The following is an 18337-nucleotide window of genomic DNA, read 5'->3' as shown; positions in this document are numbered from 1 at the left end:
TGGTGGCAGAGAGAACCACTGGCCCACCAGAGCATACCGGCCCACTAGAGCAGAGCTCCATCCAGAACATTTTCAAAATGCAGACACTTAGCTCTGAAGAGATTAAGTAACAGTGTTTCAGGGGCATAAATTCCAAATACAACTTCTGGGCTTTAAAAAGAAATCTACTTTACTCCCTATAAAAATCATTTGAAAAAAACTTTATAACTTCAGAAGCTGAAAAACAGCTCATCAAAGAATCGCCGTTTGAGTAATATTTATGCAGTTCTGTCTGTGACCTGGCCCTCAAAACACATGAAGATCAAATTTGTAAGACCATTTAGATAAAAACTGCTGATCTTTGGGGCCTGAGAGGGTAGGTTACAGTCTCAGACGGACTTACAAGAATAGTAATCAGGAAAGGACAGTTGGTCCCATTGTGTGTTACAAATCTCCTGGAGTACCAGGGATGGTTGGGAGTGGGGTTCAGGGAGCTTTCTTTCCTGGAAAAGGAAAGAAATCTAGAAACTCCTTTCTGACGGCTTTGTGACCTACCTTCTTAACTATCTTCAGTGTGGCAGATCTTCCTATTGAGAAAAGTTGTGATTTAGGAGAAGTGAAATTGGAACCCGTACGATGTATCATGGTAAAGTAATAAAAGTCCAGTATCAGATTGATTTCACTGTTCTAGAAAGAGCCAGGAGACCTGAGTCATAGTAGGAGTTTCTTTTCCTAATCTTTTGACCTTGGGAAGTCTGTATCCTTTTAAGTGACACTTCTGTTCTAATCTGTAAAGTAATCTCTTATAGATACATTTCCTGACTTGGTCATTCAAAACAGAAGTAAAAGTGCTTTGTGAACTGGAAATTGCAGTGCAGTCATACATTAGTGACACTGACACGTTAGTGACACACATCGTTAGTGACACTGACATACGTTAGTGACACACCTCGACCTTTACAATTAAGGGTAGCATTGCTCAGTGTCAGAGGGATCCCACCCCCGCCCTGTCCAGGCCTGGTGAGAAAGCCTCAGAGTCGTCCCCGCCGCTGCCCCTGGAGCACTCTCCAGGCTCGCATTTCACATTCTCAGCTCTGTCCTGCGTCAGAGGACAGGCATGGCTGGGAGCTGAGAGGCTGTCAGACACCAGAAACACGTGCACTGGACTTGTCCCTTCCTCGTCTTCGTCAGGGTTTGACTTAAGAAACCAAAGCAAAGTCCTGCCCTTGCACGTGGTGTTCTGCTGGTTTCTGTCCCTGGAGGCACCCTCGCGCAGTCACAGCAGGGAGCCTTCTCCCTGGGCTGGCTTGGTGCTGCCACACGCAGCTCCTCCAGGCTGAGGTCCTGCCGCACGCCCGGGCTCATCGCCGCTCTCTCCTGATGGGCCCCTTCTGAAGGGGGCAGAAACCCAAATAGGTGTCTTACGTTAAGGAGTAATTACCGTGTCCCTTCCTGGAAGGCACTGTCCTCCCCCTGCTGCCCAGGGACATGGGAGACTCGGCCCAGGGCCACCCCGGACGCAGGAACGCCGTGCACGCTTCGTCCTGGCCGCCCAGTGCACGCCGCTGGGCCCTGTCAGCTCCTCTTCCTGTGTGTCTGGGCTGGCCGCTGGGCAGTCCAGCACCCCCGTCCTCTTGACCTGCTCCGTCAGGATGTGCCCACGCTGGGCTCTTGTCCGTGGTTCTGAAGTGACCGGCTCCTGACAGCAGCTGTGGCGCTGCCAGCCCTCCTGTGGGGAAGGTGCTGTGGTTTCCTGATCGTGGCGCATCTCCAGAGCCACTGGGTTACGGTGTGTGGGCAGGCGCGGTCCCCGGAGGAGAGAGCCTCCCCTCCCCGTAGTGCCAGCCTGGGAAGGGCTCCTACTGAGTTTCCTGTATTTCTGTGAGTCACTCGCCCTCCCGTGTGTGCTGCCTGTGTGTGTAGCTCCCAGCTCTTTCAAAAGATACATCTCTGTCTCCTCCTGTAAGGGGTGGTTTTCTCTTTGCTCTGTGGATATTTTCAAGTGAAGGAACGGCCACCCGTGTGGCATTTGCTGGCAGGACAGGACCACCCCTGAGTGATTCCAGCGTCCCCTTCCTGCTTGCCTGTGAATTGCTGACAGAGAGCACCCTTTCATACTGACCAGGGAAGAAATTCTTTGTTCTGTCCTTAGGTTTGCCCTCCGTGCTTGCCCAGGTCCCTGCCACCACTCAGCAGCCCAGCCAGGAGGCCGCAAGGAAGTTCTTAGCGGTAGGGTTTCCCACATTTCAGGTGACATCCTCAGGTGACATCCCATTTGCCTGCCTTCCTCAGAGGCTTCAGCTCAGCAGGGAGGGTCAGGAGACAAGATAAACTCCTAAACTCCGAGAGCAGGGGAGGCCTGCTGGCCAGAGAGGCAGAGGCCGGCCAGTGTGTGTGGCCAGCAGTCCCACTGCTGAAGGAGGACCGGGCCATGGACTCCACTCCCCATGTTGGCGGGAACCTTGGGGTCTGAGAGGAGGAGAAGCACAATGTCTGGGCTCGAGTCGCAGGCCAGGGCACTTGCTCCCACTCTTGGCTCAAGTGGCCTGGTTCCATTCATGACACCAGGTGCCCCGCTCAGAAGTCATCCCTGTCATAGTGCCACGGCCAGAGCTACCTGAGTGGTGGCTGTGAGTGGACAAAGAGCAGAGCGTAGCTTATCCAGGACAGCCCTCATTTTTGGCAAAGGTTTTGCTCCCTTCCCTTGCCTGACGGTCTGGCCTTTGTAGGACACCCAGCCTACTCGCTGGCCAGCTGCCCTGCCCGTAGCAGCAGCCACACTAGGTGGGCTGAGCCAGCAGCTACCTCGGCCCCTTTCTCTTTCATTCTTTCCCTCTTTCCTCACCCCTGCTTCTGCCCACTCATAATCTTCCCGGCCAATTGGGCCTCTTTCTTTATTGCTTTCTCCATCCGTAGCCAGTTGCCAATACCCACACTCCACAGTCGGCCAGCCAGCACTTGGACACAGGCTTCTTCACTTAACCTAACTACTTAAATTGGCCTAATTTAGTCAGTGTAACGGGCTGCAGCCTCCTGACCCAGCAGGCTATAAAAAGTTATCATTCCCAGCATTGATATTTCCTGCAAGCATCGCATCTGTCTGAAAGCTGCTACAGGTGAAGTTCCATGGATTCTTCGTGCTCTAATGGTAATTTTTAATTATAACCCACCCTAAATTAGCATAATGCTACCTGGGTCCTAGAAGAGTTTTAGTCCCTTTTAATTGTCTTAATGCAGCCAGTAGTTTATTTTTGAAGGATGGCATCGTTAAGCCTGTTGGCATAAGGCAGACCTCAGAGATTCTGTGGATTTGATTCCAGACCCCCTCAGTAAAGGGAATATCACAATAAAGGAAGTCACACGACTTTTTTGGTTTCCCAATGCATATAAAAGTTATGTTTACACTATACTGTAGTCGATTAAGCGTGCAATAGCATTATGTCTGAAAAAAACAAAGTATACATACCTTAATTTTAAAATATTTTGTTGCTAAAAAACGCTCACCGTCATCTGAGCCTTCAGAGGGTTATAATCTTTTTGCTGGTGGAGGGTCTCCCCTCAGTGTGGCCGGCTGCTGACTGAACAGGGTGGTCCTTACTGAAGGTTGGGGCGGCTGTGGCAGTTTCTTAAAATAGAACAGCCAGGAAGTTCGCCACTGACTCTTCAGGAAGGATTTCTCTGTAACACGCAATGCTGATGACAGCATTTTACCCACAGCGGAACTTCTTTCAAAACTTGGATCAGTCTTCTCCAACCCTGCCCCTGTTTTATCTACTAAGTTTATGCCATATTCTAAATCCTTTGTTGTCATTCCAACAATCTTCACAGAACCTTCACCAGGATAGATTCCATCTCAAGAAACCACTTTCTTTGCTCATCCATAAAGTAGCTCTTCATCTGTCCAAGTTTTCTCATGAGATTGCAGAAATTCAGTCACATCTCAGGCTCCACTTCTAATTCTAGTTCTTTTGCTGTTTCTACCACATCTGCAGTTACTTCTTCCACTGAAGTCTTGAACCCCTCAAAGTCGTCCAGGAGGGTTGAAATCAACTTCTTCTGAACTCCTGTTAATGTTGATATTTTGACCTCTTCCCGTGAATCATGAATATTCTTAATGGCATCTAGAATAGTAAATCCTTTCCGGAAGGTTTTCAATTACCTTTGCCCAGATCCATCGGGGAAATCACTATCTGTGGCAGCCATATAGCCTTATAAAATGTATTTCTTAAATAATAAGAATTAAAAGTCAAAATTAGTACTTGATCCAGGGACTATAGAATGGATATCGTGTTAGCAGACATGAAAGCATCCTGTATCTCATTGTCCATTTCCATCAGAGCCCTTGGGTGACCAGAAGCATTGTCAATGAGCAGTAGTGTTTCGAAAGGAGTTTTTTTTTCCTGAGCACACCTCAACAGTGGGCTTAAAATATTCAGTAAACCATGTTGTAACCAGATGTGCTGTCATCCAGGCTTTGTTTTTCCATTTACAGAGCACAGGCACAGGCAGAGTAGATTTAGCATCATTCTTACAGGCCTTAGGATCTTCAGAATGGTAGATGACCACTGGCTCAACTTCAAGTCACCAGGTGTTGTAGCCCCTAACAAGAGTCATCCTGTCCTTTGAAGCTTTGAAGCCAGGCATTGTCCTCTCCTCTCTTGCTGTGAAAGTCCCAGATGGCATCTTCTTCCAATAGAAGGCTGTTCAATCTACATTGAAAACCATTTTTTCGGTGGAGTCTCCTTCATGAATGATCTCAGCTGTAGATCTTCTGGATAACTTGCTGCAGCTTCTTCATCAGCACTTGCTGCTTCACCCTTTACTTTTCTGTAATGGAAAAGGCTGCTTTCCATAAACCTCATGACCCAACCTCTGCTAGCTTCTAACTTTCCTCTGCAGCTTCCTCACCTCTCTTAGCCTTCATAGAGTTCGAGAGAGTTAGGGCCTTGCTTTGGGTTGGGCTCTGGCTTAAGGAAATGTTGTGGCTATTTTGATCTTCTATCCAGACCACTAAAACTTCCTCCATATCAGCAATAAGGCTGCTTCATACGTTCACTTTTAATTTCCTTCAAGAACTTTGCCTTGGCATATACAACTTGGCTAACTATCTGGTGGTGCAGGAGGCCTCGCTTCCAGCCCATCTTAGCTTTAGACCTGCCTTCCTCACCAAGCTTAATCACTTCTACCGTTTCATTTAAAGTGAGAAACGCGTGACGTTTCCTTGAGAAGAATGTCACTTGAACACTGAGGCCATTGCAGGGTTATTAATTGGCCTAATCTCAGTATCATTGTGTCTCAGGGAATGAGGAGGGGGAGAAAGACGGGGAATGGCCAGTCAGTGGAGCAATCAGAACACACAGCATTTATTAAGTTCACCATCTTATAAGGGCAAATTCGTGGCACCCCAAAACAATTACAATAGTAACATCAAAGATCACAGATCACCATAATAAATGCAGTAGTAATAATGAAAAAGTTTGAAATATTACAAGAATTACTACCATAATGTGACAGAGACATGAAGTGAGCAAACGCTGTTGGAAAAATGGCACCGATAGACTTGCTTGATGCAGGGTTGCCACAAACCTTCAATTTGTTAAAAAAAAAAAAAAAAAAAAGAACACAGTATCTGCGAGGTGCAGTAAAGCAAACAAAGTGCAATAAAAGGAGGTGTGCCCACATTCTGGAAGGCTTAAGTAGTATAAGATCTAGGTGGTTTTTCTTTGATATCCCTCATCTCTTGCTGTCAGCATCAGGGTCTTCCTAGAGACAAATGCCGAAGCATGTGGTGGGTATCAAGTGATCCAGAATTGCTGCAGTGACTTCTTCCACTCATTACATCGTTGCTGCAGCTACTCAGGTACCTCCAGCCCTCCCAGGGTCTCCTCTGCTCCTTTTGTCTGCAGCCACACGAGACACCACACCAAAGGCTGGCTGGAAGGCATCCTTTGCCTGAAAGTAAGAGCTTTTCAGCTGCTTTTCAGAGGCCTGCAGCCCCAGGATGCCTGCCGGCACGGGAGCCCTACCCACACCCCTCTCTGTCGGGACCTTGTCTGTCTGCCCTCCTCCTGCTCATGTTGTCATCCACGCCCTGGACCCTCACTCTGGGCGACCGGAGCAGAGCCTGCGAAGGAGCCCCACCAAGCTGTGCCTCGCAGGGTCCTTCCTTCATTGCCCATCCCCCTTCAGCCACACTTATCAGTTATGGGGGCAGATCTGTGCTGGTACAAAGAATGGGTCGTGCTGGTGAATCTGACAATCCCGCGTTCCCTGGCCCCATCCTCCTGCTGACGCCCCCTTGTTCTGCAGTCAGGCATCCCAGCAGGTTCCCCTTCTCTCCGTTTTCCTTAAATAAAAGTTGCCTGTAGGTGGATGGTCAGCGTCACAGTCTCACAGTAACATGGAGAGATGTAAACCCAGTCACAGAATAGTTAAAATAACACAGCTGGGAAGGACTTAGCGAGCTCAGGTTGTGACTGGCACCAAGGTCCTCCACAGTTTTAAGATTAAATCACCAGTGAATAGTTTTTAAATGGAAAAGAGCTTCTTTTCTAAAAGGAGCTTTTGCTGTCTGAACTGGCCGGTCCTCTCTCCTGTGCCTGTTTGAGGAGGTGGGTTCTGTGCAGCTGTGTCTGAGGCCCTGCCTGTGGTCTGCAGGGGCAGGGCCGTGAGTGTTTCAGGACCAGGCATCGCTGTCACAGGGGTGGCAGCTCATTGAGGAATGCAGTTTAATCCTTATACTTTCCCTTTTCTGCAAGTGCTACGTCGACCCCCGGTTACTTTAAATGCAGAATCGCTCCCAGTCATTTTTCGGGTTGGGAGGTGGGACTGCATCTCCGTTCTCCGTGGCCTGTGTGGTGGCCCTCGCCGTTTCCTCTCTACTATCGACTGCTTTTTCTTTGACTTCTAGACTATCTTTGCGTTGGGTAATGCTCATCAGCAGAGTTAATGTTCCCCATCAGACTGCCAGGCATTGACCAAGTGCTGGATGTGGGGGAAGGGAACCGCTGGTACAGAAAACACAGTAACACCTTCTGTTTCTCTTTGTAGAGTCCGTTTAGTAGAAAGAGGATCTCCTCATAGTTTGCCCCTAATGGAATCAGGAAAAGTAAGTATTGAAGGAAGGCGTATGCATGTCCATATAAACACGAGTCTCAGTTTATGGGCTTTGAAAATTCAAGAAATAGATGGTAGATTTTTTTTTTTTTTCAAAAAAGTTCTCTTGAATGTAGTATATCAGGACTGGTTTTGGCCATGAGCACAGAAACTCAAAATGACAGTGTTTTAAATGAGTTAGGTTTTTTTCTCATGTAGAGGAAACCACCAGGGACCATGGCATCTTATGTCTTGGCCTCCCCTCCCAAGGGTGCCTCAGGGTCTAGAGTGGTTTTTCCAGCTCCAGCCTTCCTTTGCACATTCCAGCCAGAGGAGGAGAAGCAGAAAAAGGAGGAGGCCAAAGGTGCAGACTGTAAGGACAGCTCCTCAGCTGCCTCACTCACACTTCAGTATCCCTGGGCATTGTCACCCACAGCTGAAAGGCAGGTTGGCAGCACTACATTGGTTTTGAATGTCTACGGGCCTGGCTAACAATCGGGGCTTGTTTACTGCGGAGCTGGACAAAGAATGGTTATCAGGGGACAGCTAGTCATTCCTGCAACGGTGGTTATCTTGTTTATAGAACTAAATGCAAGAAACGTATTTAGACGTAATTGAAGATTTTTTTTTCTTTTTTGGCTCCAATCGTCAGATTTCTTCTCCATTTAACATAATTCTAAAAGCATATTGTTTTTGGACCTTTTACAGTCTGTGTCTACATGATTGCCCATTAGAATTCTTGGTACTAAGTTGGCTCTAAGGTGGGACACGGCGCTACCCACCCACCCAAGTTGGTCTGGCGGGCCGTTTGTCAGACGTGTTCGAGGAGCGTTCACCACAGATGTGTTGCCTTATCTCAACCGCACAGTGTTAATTAGCTGAACTGAGACGGGTTCTGTTCTAAATTTCCAGAATCAGGTTTTGCTTCATTACGTGGTTTCAGTGGAATGTGGAGCATTTCTGAGCTAAACGTCCATTAAGAAGGAGGTGCTTCCTATTGACATTGTACTAGAAGATGTTTACCAGCAGGAAAAGTGGGCGGTGTGGTGGAGGAGAGGGGCAGAGCCGCAGGCACGGTGTCCTCGTGGCTCGGCAGACGCGTGGGTGGTGACGGCCGTCTCTTCTGGACACCACAGAGCAGCTCTACTAAATCCTATTTTGCAAGCATTGAGCCTGTTAAATTATATCATGTATCATGTTTTTGTTCAAATTCTTGATTTTAGGATCACTTTAACACAGGCTCTGTCACTGTAATAATTACAATGAAATGTAATTGTTTTGCTGTAATTATATGATGCTGTGGTATATAATTCTGATTTAAAGCCATTCACTTTCTAAACCATTTTAATCAGGAAAATAGGCACATGGCATGAAAGCAAGGTCAAGGTTGATTGTGCAGTATCTACCTGTCTGTCCGCTGATGAGACTCTTCTTTCCAACATAGATACTTCCAGGGGTTCGGATCATAATTGCCAATCCAGAAACAAAAGGACCGTTGGGAGACTCACACCTGGGTGAGGTGAGTTCTGGGGACTCACACCTGGGTGAGGTGAGGTACAGGGTGTCCATGAAAGTTCAGGATTACAAAGTAGGATTTCCTTAAGGGAGTATCATAGATTCTCTTCAAAAGTTTAGAAAAGAGGAAACTTCATGTGAGTGGACTGAGTTTCCTTGTTTCCCAGCCCTTGGTTTGTCTTCCACGTGCCTGCTGCTTTCACAGCAGGGAAGTCCTTCATCAGGAACACGGTGGAGAACGTGCAGAGGGACTCTTGCGAACCCCAGAATCGTAACAGCACCAACAACCGTGGCAGGCAGGCTGGGGACACGACAGGTGTTTATCTGGGTCAGAAAGTCACTTCCGCTCCCTTGTGTTGACCATGAACCTGGCCAGTGACTCCCCGCCTGCCCCCTCATCCTGCGCGCTGTTGGCTGCGTGTGGCTGCAGGAGACCCCTCCTGGGCCGTCATCCCCGCAGCTTGCCCTGCTCGGCCGGCCAGGTGTGCCCGCCTCTGCCTTACACTGTCCTTCTCTCTCCCTGATGGACTTGTTTCTTCTGACATGTCTGCCTCCCCTCCCCACCCCACCCCCGTTTTCCTCTCCAAGGCCAAGCCCACAGTGACCCTGTCCTGCCCTCTAGGACCCTCTTGCAGGTGCCGCCCACTGTTCGGTCAGCTTCCCCCCCTTCCTCTGACCCGTTCTGGCCACACACAAAAGGCTGCCACAGCTGGCACCCAACCAGCACACCAGCCCCGCCACTCTCCTGGAGTGGTGCCCTGGGCACATGTGTGTACCTCGTAAAGGGGTGAATAGTGATGAGGCGTGAGTCCTAACCACTGCTCACTCCCCAAACCCTTTTTCTTCTTGGACGGTTTTTTGGCCCCTCACTCGTCTCTCTCTATGTGAAGATCAGAACTAGTCTGTGAGCTTCACTATATTTTAGGGATTTCCTTTAAATACATGTCTAGGAATGAAATTGGGATGTAGCACCCGCCATCTCGGGCACCTGGAGATGCTCCCGGCGGGTGCTGTCCTCACAGCGGGCGGCCTTGCTTGGAGCTGAGCGGGTGCGCTGGGCGGAGGGGCAGGAACCACTGCACCCTGATGTTCTACTGGGAACGTGTCTTAACAGAGATGGTTTTCCTTCCCCTCGCTCGACGGGGTGCCCTCCGTCTCTGGTCTGCTTCCTCGTTGCTTAGCAGGCACGACTGAGGGCCGCTGGCTAGACCTCGGCTCCTCCGGGCCTTATCTGTGCGGACTTGATGGGCTCCTCTGCCTTGTCCCTGGCTCTGCTCAGCCCACGTGGTCGGCACCGTGTCAGCAGGTTCCCATTTCCACACTCAGGCACTTTTGTCCCCCATTTTTTGATGTTACAATGCCTTTCCCTGCTAGAGTTTGTTTTGTGTTGTGTTGTTTTATTACAATGTAATATTCCCAAAAGTATGCAAACCAAGTGAAAGGGAAAATAAATCACAAAGCTTTTTAACATTTTTCCAGCTTGCTTTTTAGAAACAGTCGGTACATTTGAATAAATACAAGGAAACTCATACAACCGCGTTCATTTGATGTTTATTTCAAAAGCCCTCAATCCATCTGCTTTAATAGAATTCTCAACAGATGATGGCTTGGTTGTTTGCTCAGCCATGAGCTTGCTGTCATGCCTTCATTTCAATAAACTTTGTGGCATCTGTGTCTCCCCAGAAACTGGAATCGTCTTGTTTTTGGAGGGCAAGGACAGTTTCAATAGCACGGAATATAATCTATTGAGTTGTAAAAGCAGCTTCTGCCCTGGAGATCATCTCAAGTTAACTTATCCAGTTATATTCTGCTTCCTTAACAGATCTGGGTTCACAGTGCCCACAATGCCAGTGGTTATTTCACTATTTACGGAGATGAATCCCTCCAGTCAGATCACTTCAACTCAAGATTAAGTTTTGGAGACACACAGACCATCTGGGCACGAACAGGCTATTTGGGGTTCCTGCGGAGAACTGAACTCACTGATGCAAACGGAGGTGAGAGTCCCAACAGGCGGCACGAAGGTCCTCAGACCCCGGAAACCCATCTGGGGTTTGGGATCCCAATCCCAGGAGAACGAGCATGCGTGCATGCTTGCTGCAAGCCAGCCTGAAAACAGCCGAGGGTGAGAGAGCACCAGCTCAGGGCACGTGCATCCAGCAGTGGAAGCTGCATGTCATGTGCTCTGTGCTCCCATGTGAGCCGGGAACACATTTAAAACCAGAGGCAAGAGCCAGGTGCCGTGTTGTCCACAACAAGTGCCTGTAAGTGCAGCTCACAGACTTGTCGCCAGTCCTGGAGCCACCAGCCCAGCCCAGGCCCTCCTGAAGCCCTGCTACTCTCTTCCAGGGCAGGAGGCGCTGGCCTCGGGCGCTCTGCATTTCTGCACCTGTCCAGCAGGCCTGGTGCCGCAAGGTGCCTGAGGGGAGCAGCAGCTCTGAGGGGCTGGCGCTGGGCGTGGGTGTTACGCAGAACTAACACATTAAGAGCCTGCCTGCTCTTCAGGTCTTTGCTGATCCTGGAATCCTTTCTCCGCTCTTTATTTCACTAAAAACAGAGACAGGACTTGGGTATTACATAGAGATGGGGCCTGAGCCTTCCTGACCCACCTGTCTGATGGGGGCTGTGCCAACCTGGCTGAACCAGCATGAATTTAGGGGAAAAGTGCAGGATACTTTGGTGTTGCATTTTCAATTTGGGAAAATCATAGACTGTTTTACTTGAGGATGCTATCTGGGGTTCCTTGAAGAACTAAGCTTAGCAACACCCAGACCTCCCAGGAGGCAGGGCAGGTCCCGTCCTGCGGAGCCCGGGGGCTGGAACAGTGGGATACCCCACGACAGCTGTGGTTAGAAGCCAGCAAGTAACTGCCTCCACCTCATCTGACTTAAACTGGAAAAGCTTTATTTTCTAGTGTTTTATGTCAGTCACTTCTCTCAAGCTCACCGTGATAGATTTACTAGTCTAAAGATTAAAGATGTCTCCTTGTTTTTAAGGAAAGATGGACAGACTGCATGTTGTCATTATCCCAAGGTTTGCACAGCTGATGAGAATAAATTGAACAATTACACGAGCTAAGGAAATTTTTGTTCATGAACATTCTCATAAACTATGCTTCCTCTTCCCGCCCAGACGTGCAGTAATAAGAGAGTTAAGAGCTCATGTGCTGGCACCAGAGGGAACTGGGCATAACTTGGGCTGTGCTGGGTCCTCACCATGTGACTCCAGGAGCAGGTCTGCTGGCCCGTGTCCCGGCGGTGCTGATGCTGCTGAGGGCTGTGTGATAACGCACTTGACGGCGTGTGGAGGCTACTCCTGTGGGATGAGGGGAGGGACGTGCAGGCGTGCGGCCAGCGCTGAGCCAGGCAGCACTTCCGCCTGCACCTTCTCCCTGAAAGCCTCGGGCTGCAGAGTTTCCCTGGTAAAAGGGAGACAGCATCCCTTGCTCAGTGATCTTTTCTTTGCATCTCTTTCGCATTCAGGGGTAGTCTTTTTTTATTTTTTAAGCGGTTTGAGCGGCATTGCGGTGAAGCTCACACGGTTTCCATTCCCCGTACAGAGCGCCACGACGCCCTCTACGTGGTGGGGGCCCTAGATGAGGCCATGGAGCTGCGCGGCATGAGGTATCACCCGATAGACATCGAGACCTCCGTCATCAGAGCCCACAAAAGCGTCACGGAATGGTGAGGAGGGGGCGGCAGCCCGAGGGCACTGGGTCCTGGGCGGAGTCAGCTTTCCAGGGTGAATCTGAACCTCCGAAGAGCACTCCTAGTGCAGAGTTGTTGCTTTTCCCGAGAGTGACATACAGACGGCTGGGCAGTGTTTCCAGGGAGCCGTTTATTTGGTTTTTTGTTAAGGAAGGCGTGATGTAGGGGAAATAGACTGTCCGCGGGAGCCTAAACGCAGCCTGCCTGTGGGAAGACCTTAGGCTCCAGGAGGGGCCGCGTTTGCCAGCATCACTGGGTTGTCAGTGACAAGTCACCCACCCCAGCCGTCCTTGGGGGTGAGGAGCCTTGCAGGCCACGCTTCTCCCTGGCTGTTTGGTTGGCTGTGATGTGTGAGTGTGCCCAGATCACCGCCTGGCCTGGGGGCTGCAGCGCTGACGACCTCCTCGGGGGCCTTTACGTGGCATTTGAGAGTGAAAAGTGGCTTCAGCACCATTGGCTGCAGGTGTGCTCATTCCCTTAGTCCCTGAACTGGCAGAGGCCTGATGGAGCCGGTCTGGAAGCTCAGGGCAGGAGCCCCAGGGGAGGCTTGTTCCAAAACCCCTCGGGAGCAGTTTTCTCGGCAGGTGGGTTGGTCTGAGATTGTCGGCTGCCTCTTGTTAGCTGACGCAGGCTGGTGTTCTTGGCCACGCACTGCACTGCACAGAGGACTTGGCAGACAGAAGAGTCGGGTGGACGGGAGCGCCTCGTCCCCACTTGGTGCCGCGTTTCAGGGCGAGCAGTGACGGAGCCCGTCTGGAGCACAAGTCCTCCGCCTGCCAAAGCTGCCTGTCCACTCGTGTGTCGAGGAGGGCAGGGCAGAAACCCCAGAAAGGTATCAGCCCAGACATTGGCAGGGGCCCACCTCAGTTTCCATCTGAATAGCTATAAATACCAATCACAGCCTTCAATTTTTGTATTTTTAAGAAAATAATTTTGACTGGCTTGTATTGCCTCCCTCGAGTATTTTCTATGTAGTTGAAAAGGTGCCGTTTCCACTTAAAAGTGTGTGGCAGGAGTGCCCCTCGTAGGTTTCTCCTTTCTGTTCTGAGCATTGCTTAGGTGCCGTGACGTGGAATAAAGCTGCATTTTATTCCGAAGGGTTTCTCTCTGTTGGAGTCTGTGCAGCACAACTGTTCTGTTATTTCCCTCCCCCTTGCCTGTGGCCCCCCCACAGGGTGCCCCCATCCGTCACTTTCATGCAGAGAAAGAAGGATGTGATGCCAGGTCACATCTGTGACTGCCTCACTGAGTACAGTCCAGCCCCCCGGCCCTCTCAGCCACCGCGGCCCCCAGGAGAGCTCCGGCGGAAGGAGAGTAGCCGGCAGCAGCCCGCGGCCTCCTGGCAAACCCCCTCCCCAGTTAACTGTGGAGTCTGAGCTGGTCCTGATGCTGCACCATCGATTTCAAATGCCAGGATAAGATTGTCCCCAGCGCACATCAGAGTAGCCACATGTGATTCATGGGCTCAAGGCGCGGCCCTTGTGGAGCGGTGCCCGGTGCCTGGGAGTTGTGCCCTGGGACTCGGCGCTGGCCCTTCTTCTCAGGAACAGCTCCCCACAAGGTTGTTCCCTTAGGTGTACACGTTCGTCACAAAGCAAACTCCAGAAGGAGGGGTCTGCTGAACACATTCTCCAGTGTTTCCCTTTCATTTTCATGTATTCATTGGCCGTACTGAACAAAATATTCATTTTTTCCTAATAGGCATACTCTGTGCTTTCCGGAAGCAATAGTGAATGTTCCCAGATACTTCCTGCCTCACAACTGAGATAGAACCTTCTCTGTGTCTGGCAAGAGAAAGATCCCCGCAGCCCACTGCAGGGCGCCAGAGCCTGGCCTGGCCTCCACGCGGCTCTGGTGGCCAAGGGCAGTGTGTGTTAAGGTTCTTAAACAACCACGTTTTAAAAGCCCAACTATGTGATGTTAAAGTGGCTTAACGTGTAAAACACTGTTCTTAGGCGTCTACAAATTGGGCAGACAGAATACTCTGGGTGGCGCTCCTGTTGAAAGATCCAAAATAAGACACTTCTGGGTACATCTCTGGAGTTCTCCAGGAATTACCCCACATGAGTCAGGTCTCACTGCATTGCCCTCATCCTAAACTCAGTACTTCAAACAGGAATCAGTTAATGTGCCCTGGGTCTGCAGTCGACCGCTGAGGAATCGGACCCCAGTGTGGCTGGAGCCCACGGGTCAGGCGGGCCAGGGGCTGGCAACTCTTCTGCACATGTTTTTCATCCCCCTGGTGGCAGAGGCAAGTCAGGACCAGCCCCAGTGCCCCCGCTGTCCTAGCCTCAGCAACAAGCCCACAGACCATGTTGCAGGCTGACCCAATCACCCGGCGGGACAGACTCCACCCTTAGGGGTGTGTGGATCCAGGGAGGGCAGGGGCGGGGCTGCCACCGCGAGAGCAGGTCGGTAGGAGGTGCGCGTGACGGGAGTGTGAGAGCCGGTCAGGGACCAACAGGCCTGAGGAGGCTTAGCGCCCGGGCAGGTCCACAAAGAACCCAATGGAACGTCTGGAAAAGAAAACAGGATCGTTAAGTTCAAGCCCCGCTGTACAGTGATGCTTCTCTCTCTTCCAGTGCTGTGTTCACCTGGACAAACTTGCTGGTGGTTGTGGTTGAGCTCGACGGGTCCGAGCAGGAAGCCCTGGACCTGGTCCCCCTGGTGACCAACGTGGTCCTGGAGGAGCACTACCTGGTGGTGGGGGTGGTGGTGGTGGTGGACATCGGCGTCATCCCCATCAACTCCCGGGGGGAGAAGCAGCGCATGCACCTCCGCGACGGCTTCCTGGCCGACCAGCTGGACCCCATTTACGTGGCCTACAACATGTAGACACTCCCAGAGGCGGGCCATCTGCTCAGTGTCGCGAGTGTGCAGACGCCAGGGCGAGTTCCCGAGCGGAGCTTTTGCCAAGTGGTGGGGAGGAGACTTTCCACTCGTCCTGATCGGCACGGGGATGAGACGAGAAATGTGAAGTTTGCTCAGAAGGACTTTGCGTTACTGCCTTCAGTTTATTGGAAAAGCCCATTTCAAAAACTTTTTCTTTTTTTTTAATTATTGGATAATAAGTGCTTTCTTCGTAAATGTGGTATTTTGTTAAGCCAAACTAGCAATTAAAAAAAATATTCTGCCCTCCAGATGGGTTCTTTTAAACAATTTATGTAGTGTGACAAAGAATTGTTTTCTCTGTTTTAATGTGTCATGAAATCTTAATGCCATGGACCTGCTACTAACTTAAGCCATTGCTGGAGCTCATCCTTTTAGGACAGTTTGTTGAGGTACGAGAAAACCTTCCAAATAGCACCTTCCAATTAGATTTTAGCAGCTTTCTTTGTCAGAAATGTGCTGAAGAAACAGGCTAATAATCGGCCTTTGAATTTTAGCATGGAATGAGAAGAAATTATAAATAAGGTGTATTTCGGCAATTACCTTGCAGATATCTTTGTACTAAACTAAAATGATAAAATAAGTTAACTTCTTATGTAATTATGTACAAAACGTTTAATTTATTTTGATCTCTTTAGAAGTATAACAGAGAAAACATTCAAGAATATTAAAGTCTTGTAATGTTTGCTAATATAAAAAGTGTTGTATTATCTTGCGTGGATAGCATCACAACAAATATATATATATGAAATATAAATTCACTAAGAACAAAGGAGATTTTAAAGTTTAAAACGCAGAACCTGTCACTTGCATGGCGTCCCCTCCACTGCACTGTAGATAGACTCTCGCCCGTTGCTGGTGTGCGCGGCCAGACAGCCAGCAGCACAGTCGGAACCTTTCCTCTGGAACCAGAGACCAGCAAGTGGCGCTGTCGCCTCAAAGGTGGCGGATCGGAGCTGGACGTGCACTTTTCCCTCTGCTGCGGGGTCTCAACGGATTGTCAGTGCCGCGTGCCCACCGCACTGCACGGCCTGGGGAGCAGCTGGCCCGCAGCACGCGCTCTCTCGGCCACAAGAAGTCATTGCACAATGTTCCCATCATTTTTGTTTGTGTCACCTGTTTTTGGTCCTCGGTATGAAAGGAATGTCATTCTGTGGTCATTTGCAGCAGGTTGTGCTGACTCCCTCAGCGGCTTTAAGGGAAGAGACTCACCAGGAGGGGGTCGTGCCTGGGGAGCCGCCCCCGCTGCCAGGACAACAGAGCCACTGGCTGGGGCAGGAGGCCCCCAACCCCCACCCCCACCCCCCACCCCCGTCACTGCACCTCCTGCGAGGACACACTTCTGATTTCCATCTCTTGCTGCTGCTGCTGCCGCCGCCTCACACGCCTTGGAACTTTCAGAGCTCCTCGCACACTCCCGGACTGAATCAGCCCGTCTGCCTCCAGCCAGGAAGAAGTATCAGCTGTCCGAGCAAGATTCACTTTGTAATTGCCCCAGTGTGCCCCACGGGGGCTGTGTCAGGTCTGCATGACTAAGATTGCTGCTGGCGAGACTGAGACCCTTTCTGTGAGGTTGTCTTATCTGCCTTTGCTCTGTGTGCTGGCAGTGAGCCCTTTGCTACAAGAGAGTTTTGTTTGACTTCTGAGATCCAAGGCTAATTGCTGTTAAAATTTTAAGTGGCATTTAAAAAAAATTGTCTGCATGTGGGGTGCATTGTTCCATCTCCACAAGTTATTTGATTTTTAAAATATTGTTTGACTTCATTGCTGTGTATGAATATTTCTCTACATGCTTCAGATACACATTCCCACAGTCTTTCGCTTCCTAAGGCGGAAAAAACCCCACCACACACAGAAAAGACACACATGCCCACCTTGTGTAGGGGGAGGGGTTTAAGGTTTCGGGTCCGACACTGATGAGGAAGCAGGACTGCAGGTGGCTCGCGAGACCCAGCGAGGTGGGGTGAGGTCGGTCCTGCTGTCCTGTGTCAGCGTCGAGGTCCAGAGGGCTCAGGGCTGGGATCCAAGTTCTGTTGTGCAAGAAAAAGGAAAGGAGACACTAAGTACCACCCGTTTAGCAATAAAGGAAGATCGTTCTGTACTAGGAATTGTGCTGTGGATGAGTCATTCATGAGAACGTAACCAGTGTTTGTCTTGTGACCTTGTGCTTTTGAAGTCAGACAAAACCGTGTGATCACCTTGCACACAGGAGGGTACACAGTGATCACTGAGACTCAGACCAACCCGACAGGGCGGCTTCCTCATGGTGCTTGTTTATTATATCTATTTAATCCTGCTTGACACTTTACCCAAGGGAAACGGTCCCTTTTACCAGTTGGATGCTAGCAGCGTTATTTCATAGTGTGGTGACTGGTTAGAGAAATTCATGTACTCAACCAATCACGGTTTCAAACAAAATTTTTATGTGCAAAGGACGGCAACCTTCTCGTATGTTAAACCACCAGTAAGCTTTGTACATCTGTGATAACGCCTGTTTTATATTCAAATGAACAAATAAAAGCTTTTATTTTTGTTGCTCTGAAAATAGCAGTTTCTTAATTGGTCCCCTGGAAAACTGGGCCAGCTTCCATCCTAGGAAGGAAGTGACTCCTACCAGGAATGTATCTGACTCTGTTTACATAATTTGTTGCATTACTTATCAGTATAGATAATCATACTTTGAACAATGTTTAAATTTTGATGTGGGCATTTATTGCTAAAAATCTTCCTATGGCAACAAATGTTTTGTGAAATGTTTTTTTTAATTCTTTTAAATATATCTAAATATATTTGTTCACATTTTGCTCCAAGTGTACAGATTATTGGTAACTTTTAGGAACAAGGAGTGTGCGTCTGTGAGCACATACTCTCTGCTGCTCCTCGGCAGGAAGCTTTGCCAGGACATAGGTCTCGCTGACGATTCCAACCCAGATTATCTTTGTTTTGATCTTGGCTTCATCTCTTGGAAAGAGCGGGATACTCCAATAAAGATGTTTAAAAAAAAAAAGTAGTAGCGGGTTAACTGACCACCAGCCTAATGGTTACAAAAGCTTAAGTCTAATACACGTGAAAATCAGTAGAACTGATTCTGCACACAGATCGACAGGCTTCACCCGAGTGCCTTTGTGTTAGAATTCCACTTGTACCAGGAC

The 18337-nt window shown here is 49.6% G+C and overlaps 1 protein-coding gene across 5 annotated transcripts in view; it reads left to right on the top strand.

The window, feature by feature from the left end:
• DIP2C (disco interacting protein 2 homolog C) overlaps positions 1–17982 on the top strand; it is a 354106-nt gene extending 336124 nt beyond the window's left edge. For all 5 annotated transcript variants that reach the window (XM_033852298.2, XM_033852296.2, XM_033852299.2 and 2 more), the window contains 5 exons: positions 7030–7087; positions 8519–8593; positions 10412–10586; positions 12149–12272; positions 14879–17982. In XM_033852298.2, the coding sequence (XP_033708189.1) occupies positions 7030–7087; positions 8519–8593; positions 10412–10586; positions 12149–12272; positions 14879–15131 (685 nt within the window). In that variant the 3' untranslated portion in view covers positions 15132–17982. The remainder of the gene's footprint in view (positions 1–7029; positions 7088–8518; positions 8594–10411; positions 10587–12148; positions 12273–14878) is intronic.
• Positions 17983–18337: the final 355 nt, after the last annotated feature.

This window comes from Tursiops truncatus, chromosome 2, assembly GCF_011762595.2.
Source record: "Tursiops truncatus isolate mTurTru1 chromosome 2, mTurTru1.mat.Y, whole genome shotgun sequence".
Taxonomy (NCBI): Eukaryota; Metazoa; Chordata; class Mammalia; order Artiodactyla; family Delphinidae; genus Tursiops; species Tursiops truncatus.
Note: the sequence above shows the minus strand (reverse complement) of the source record. Positions and strands in the feature narration are given on the sequence as shown.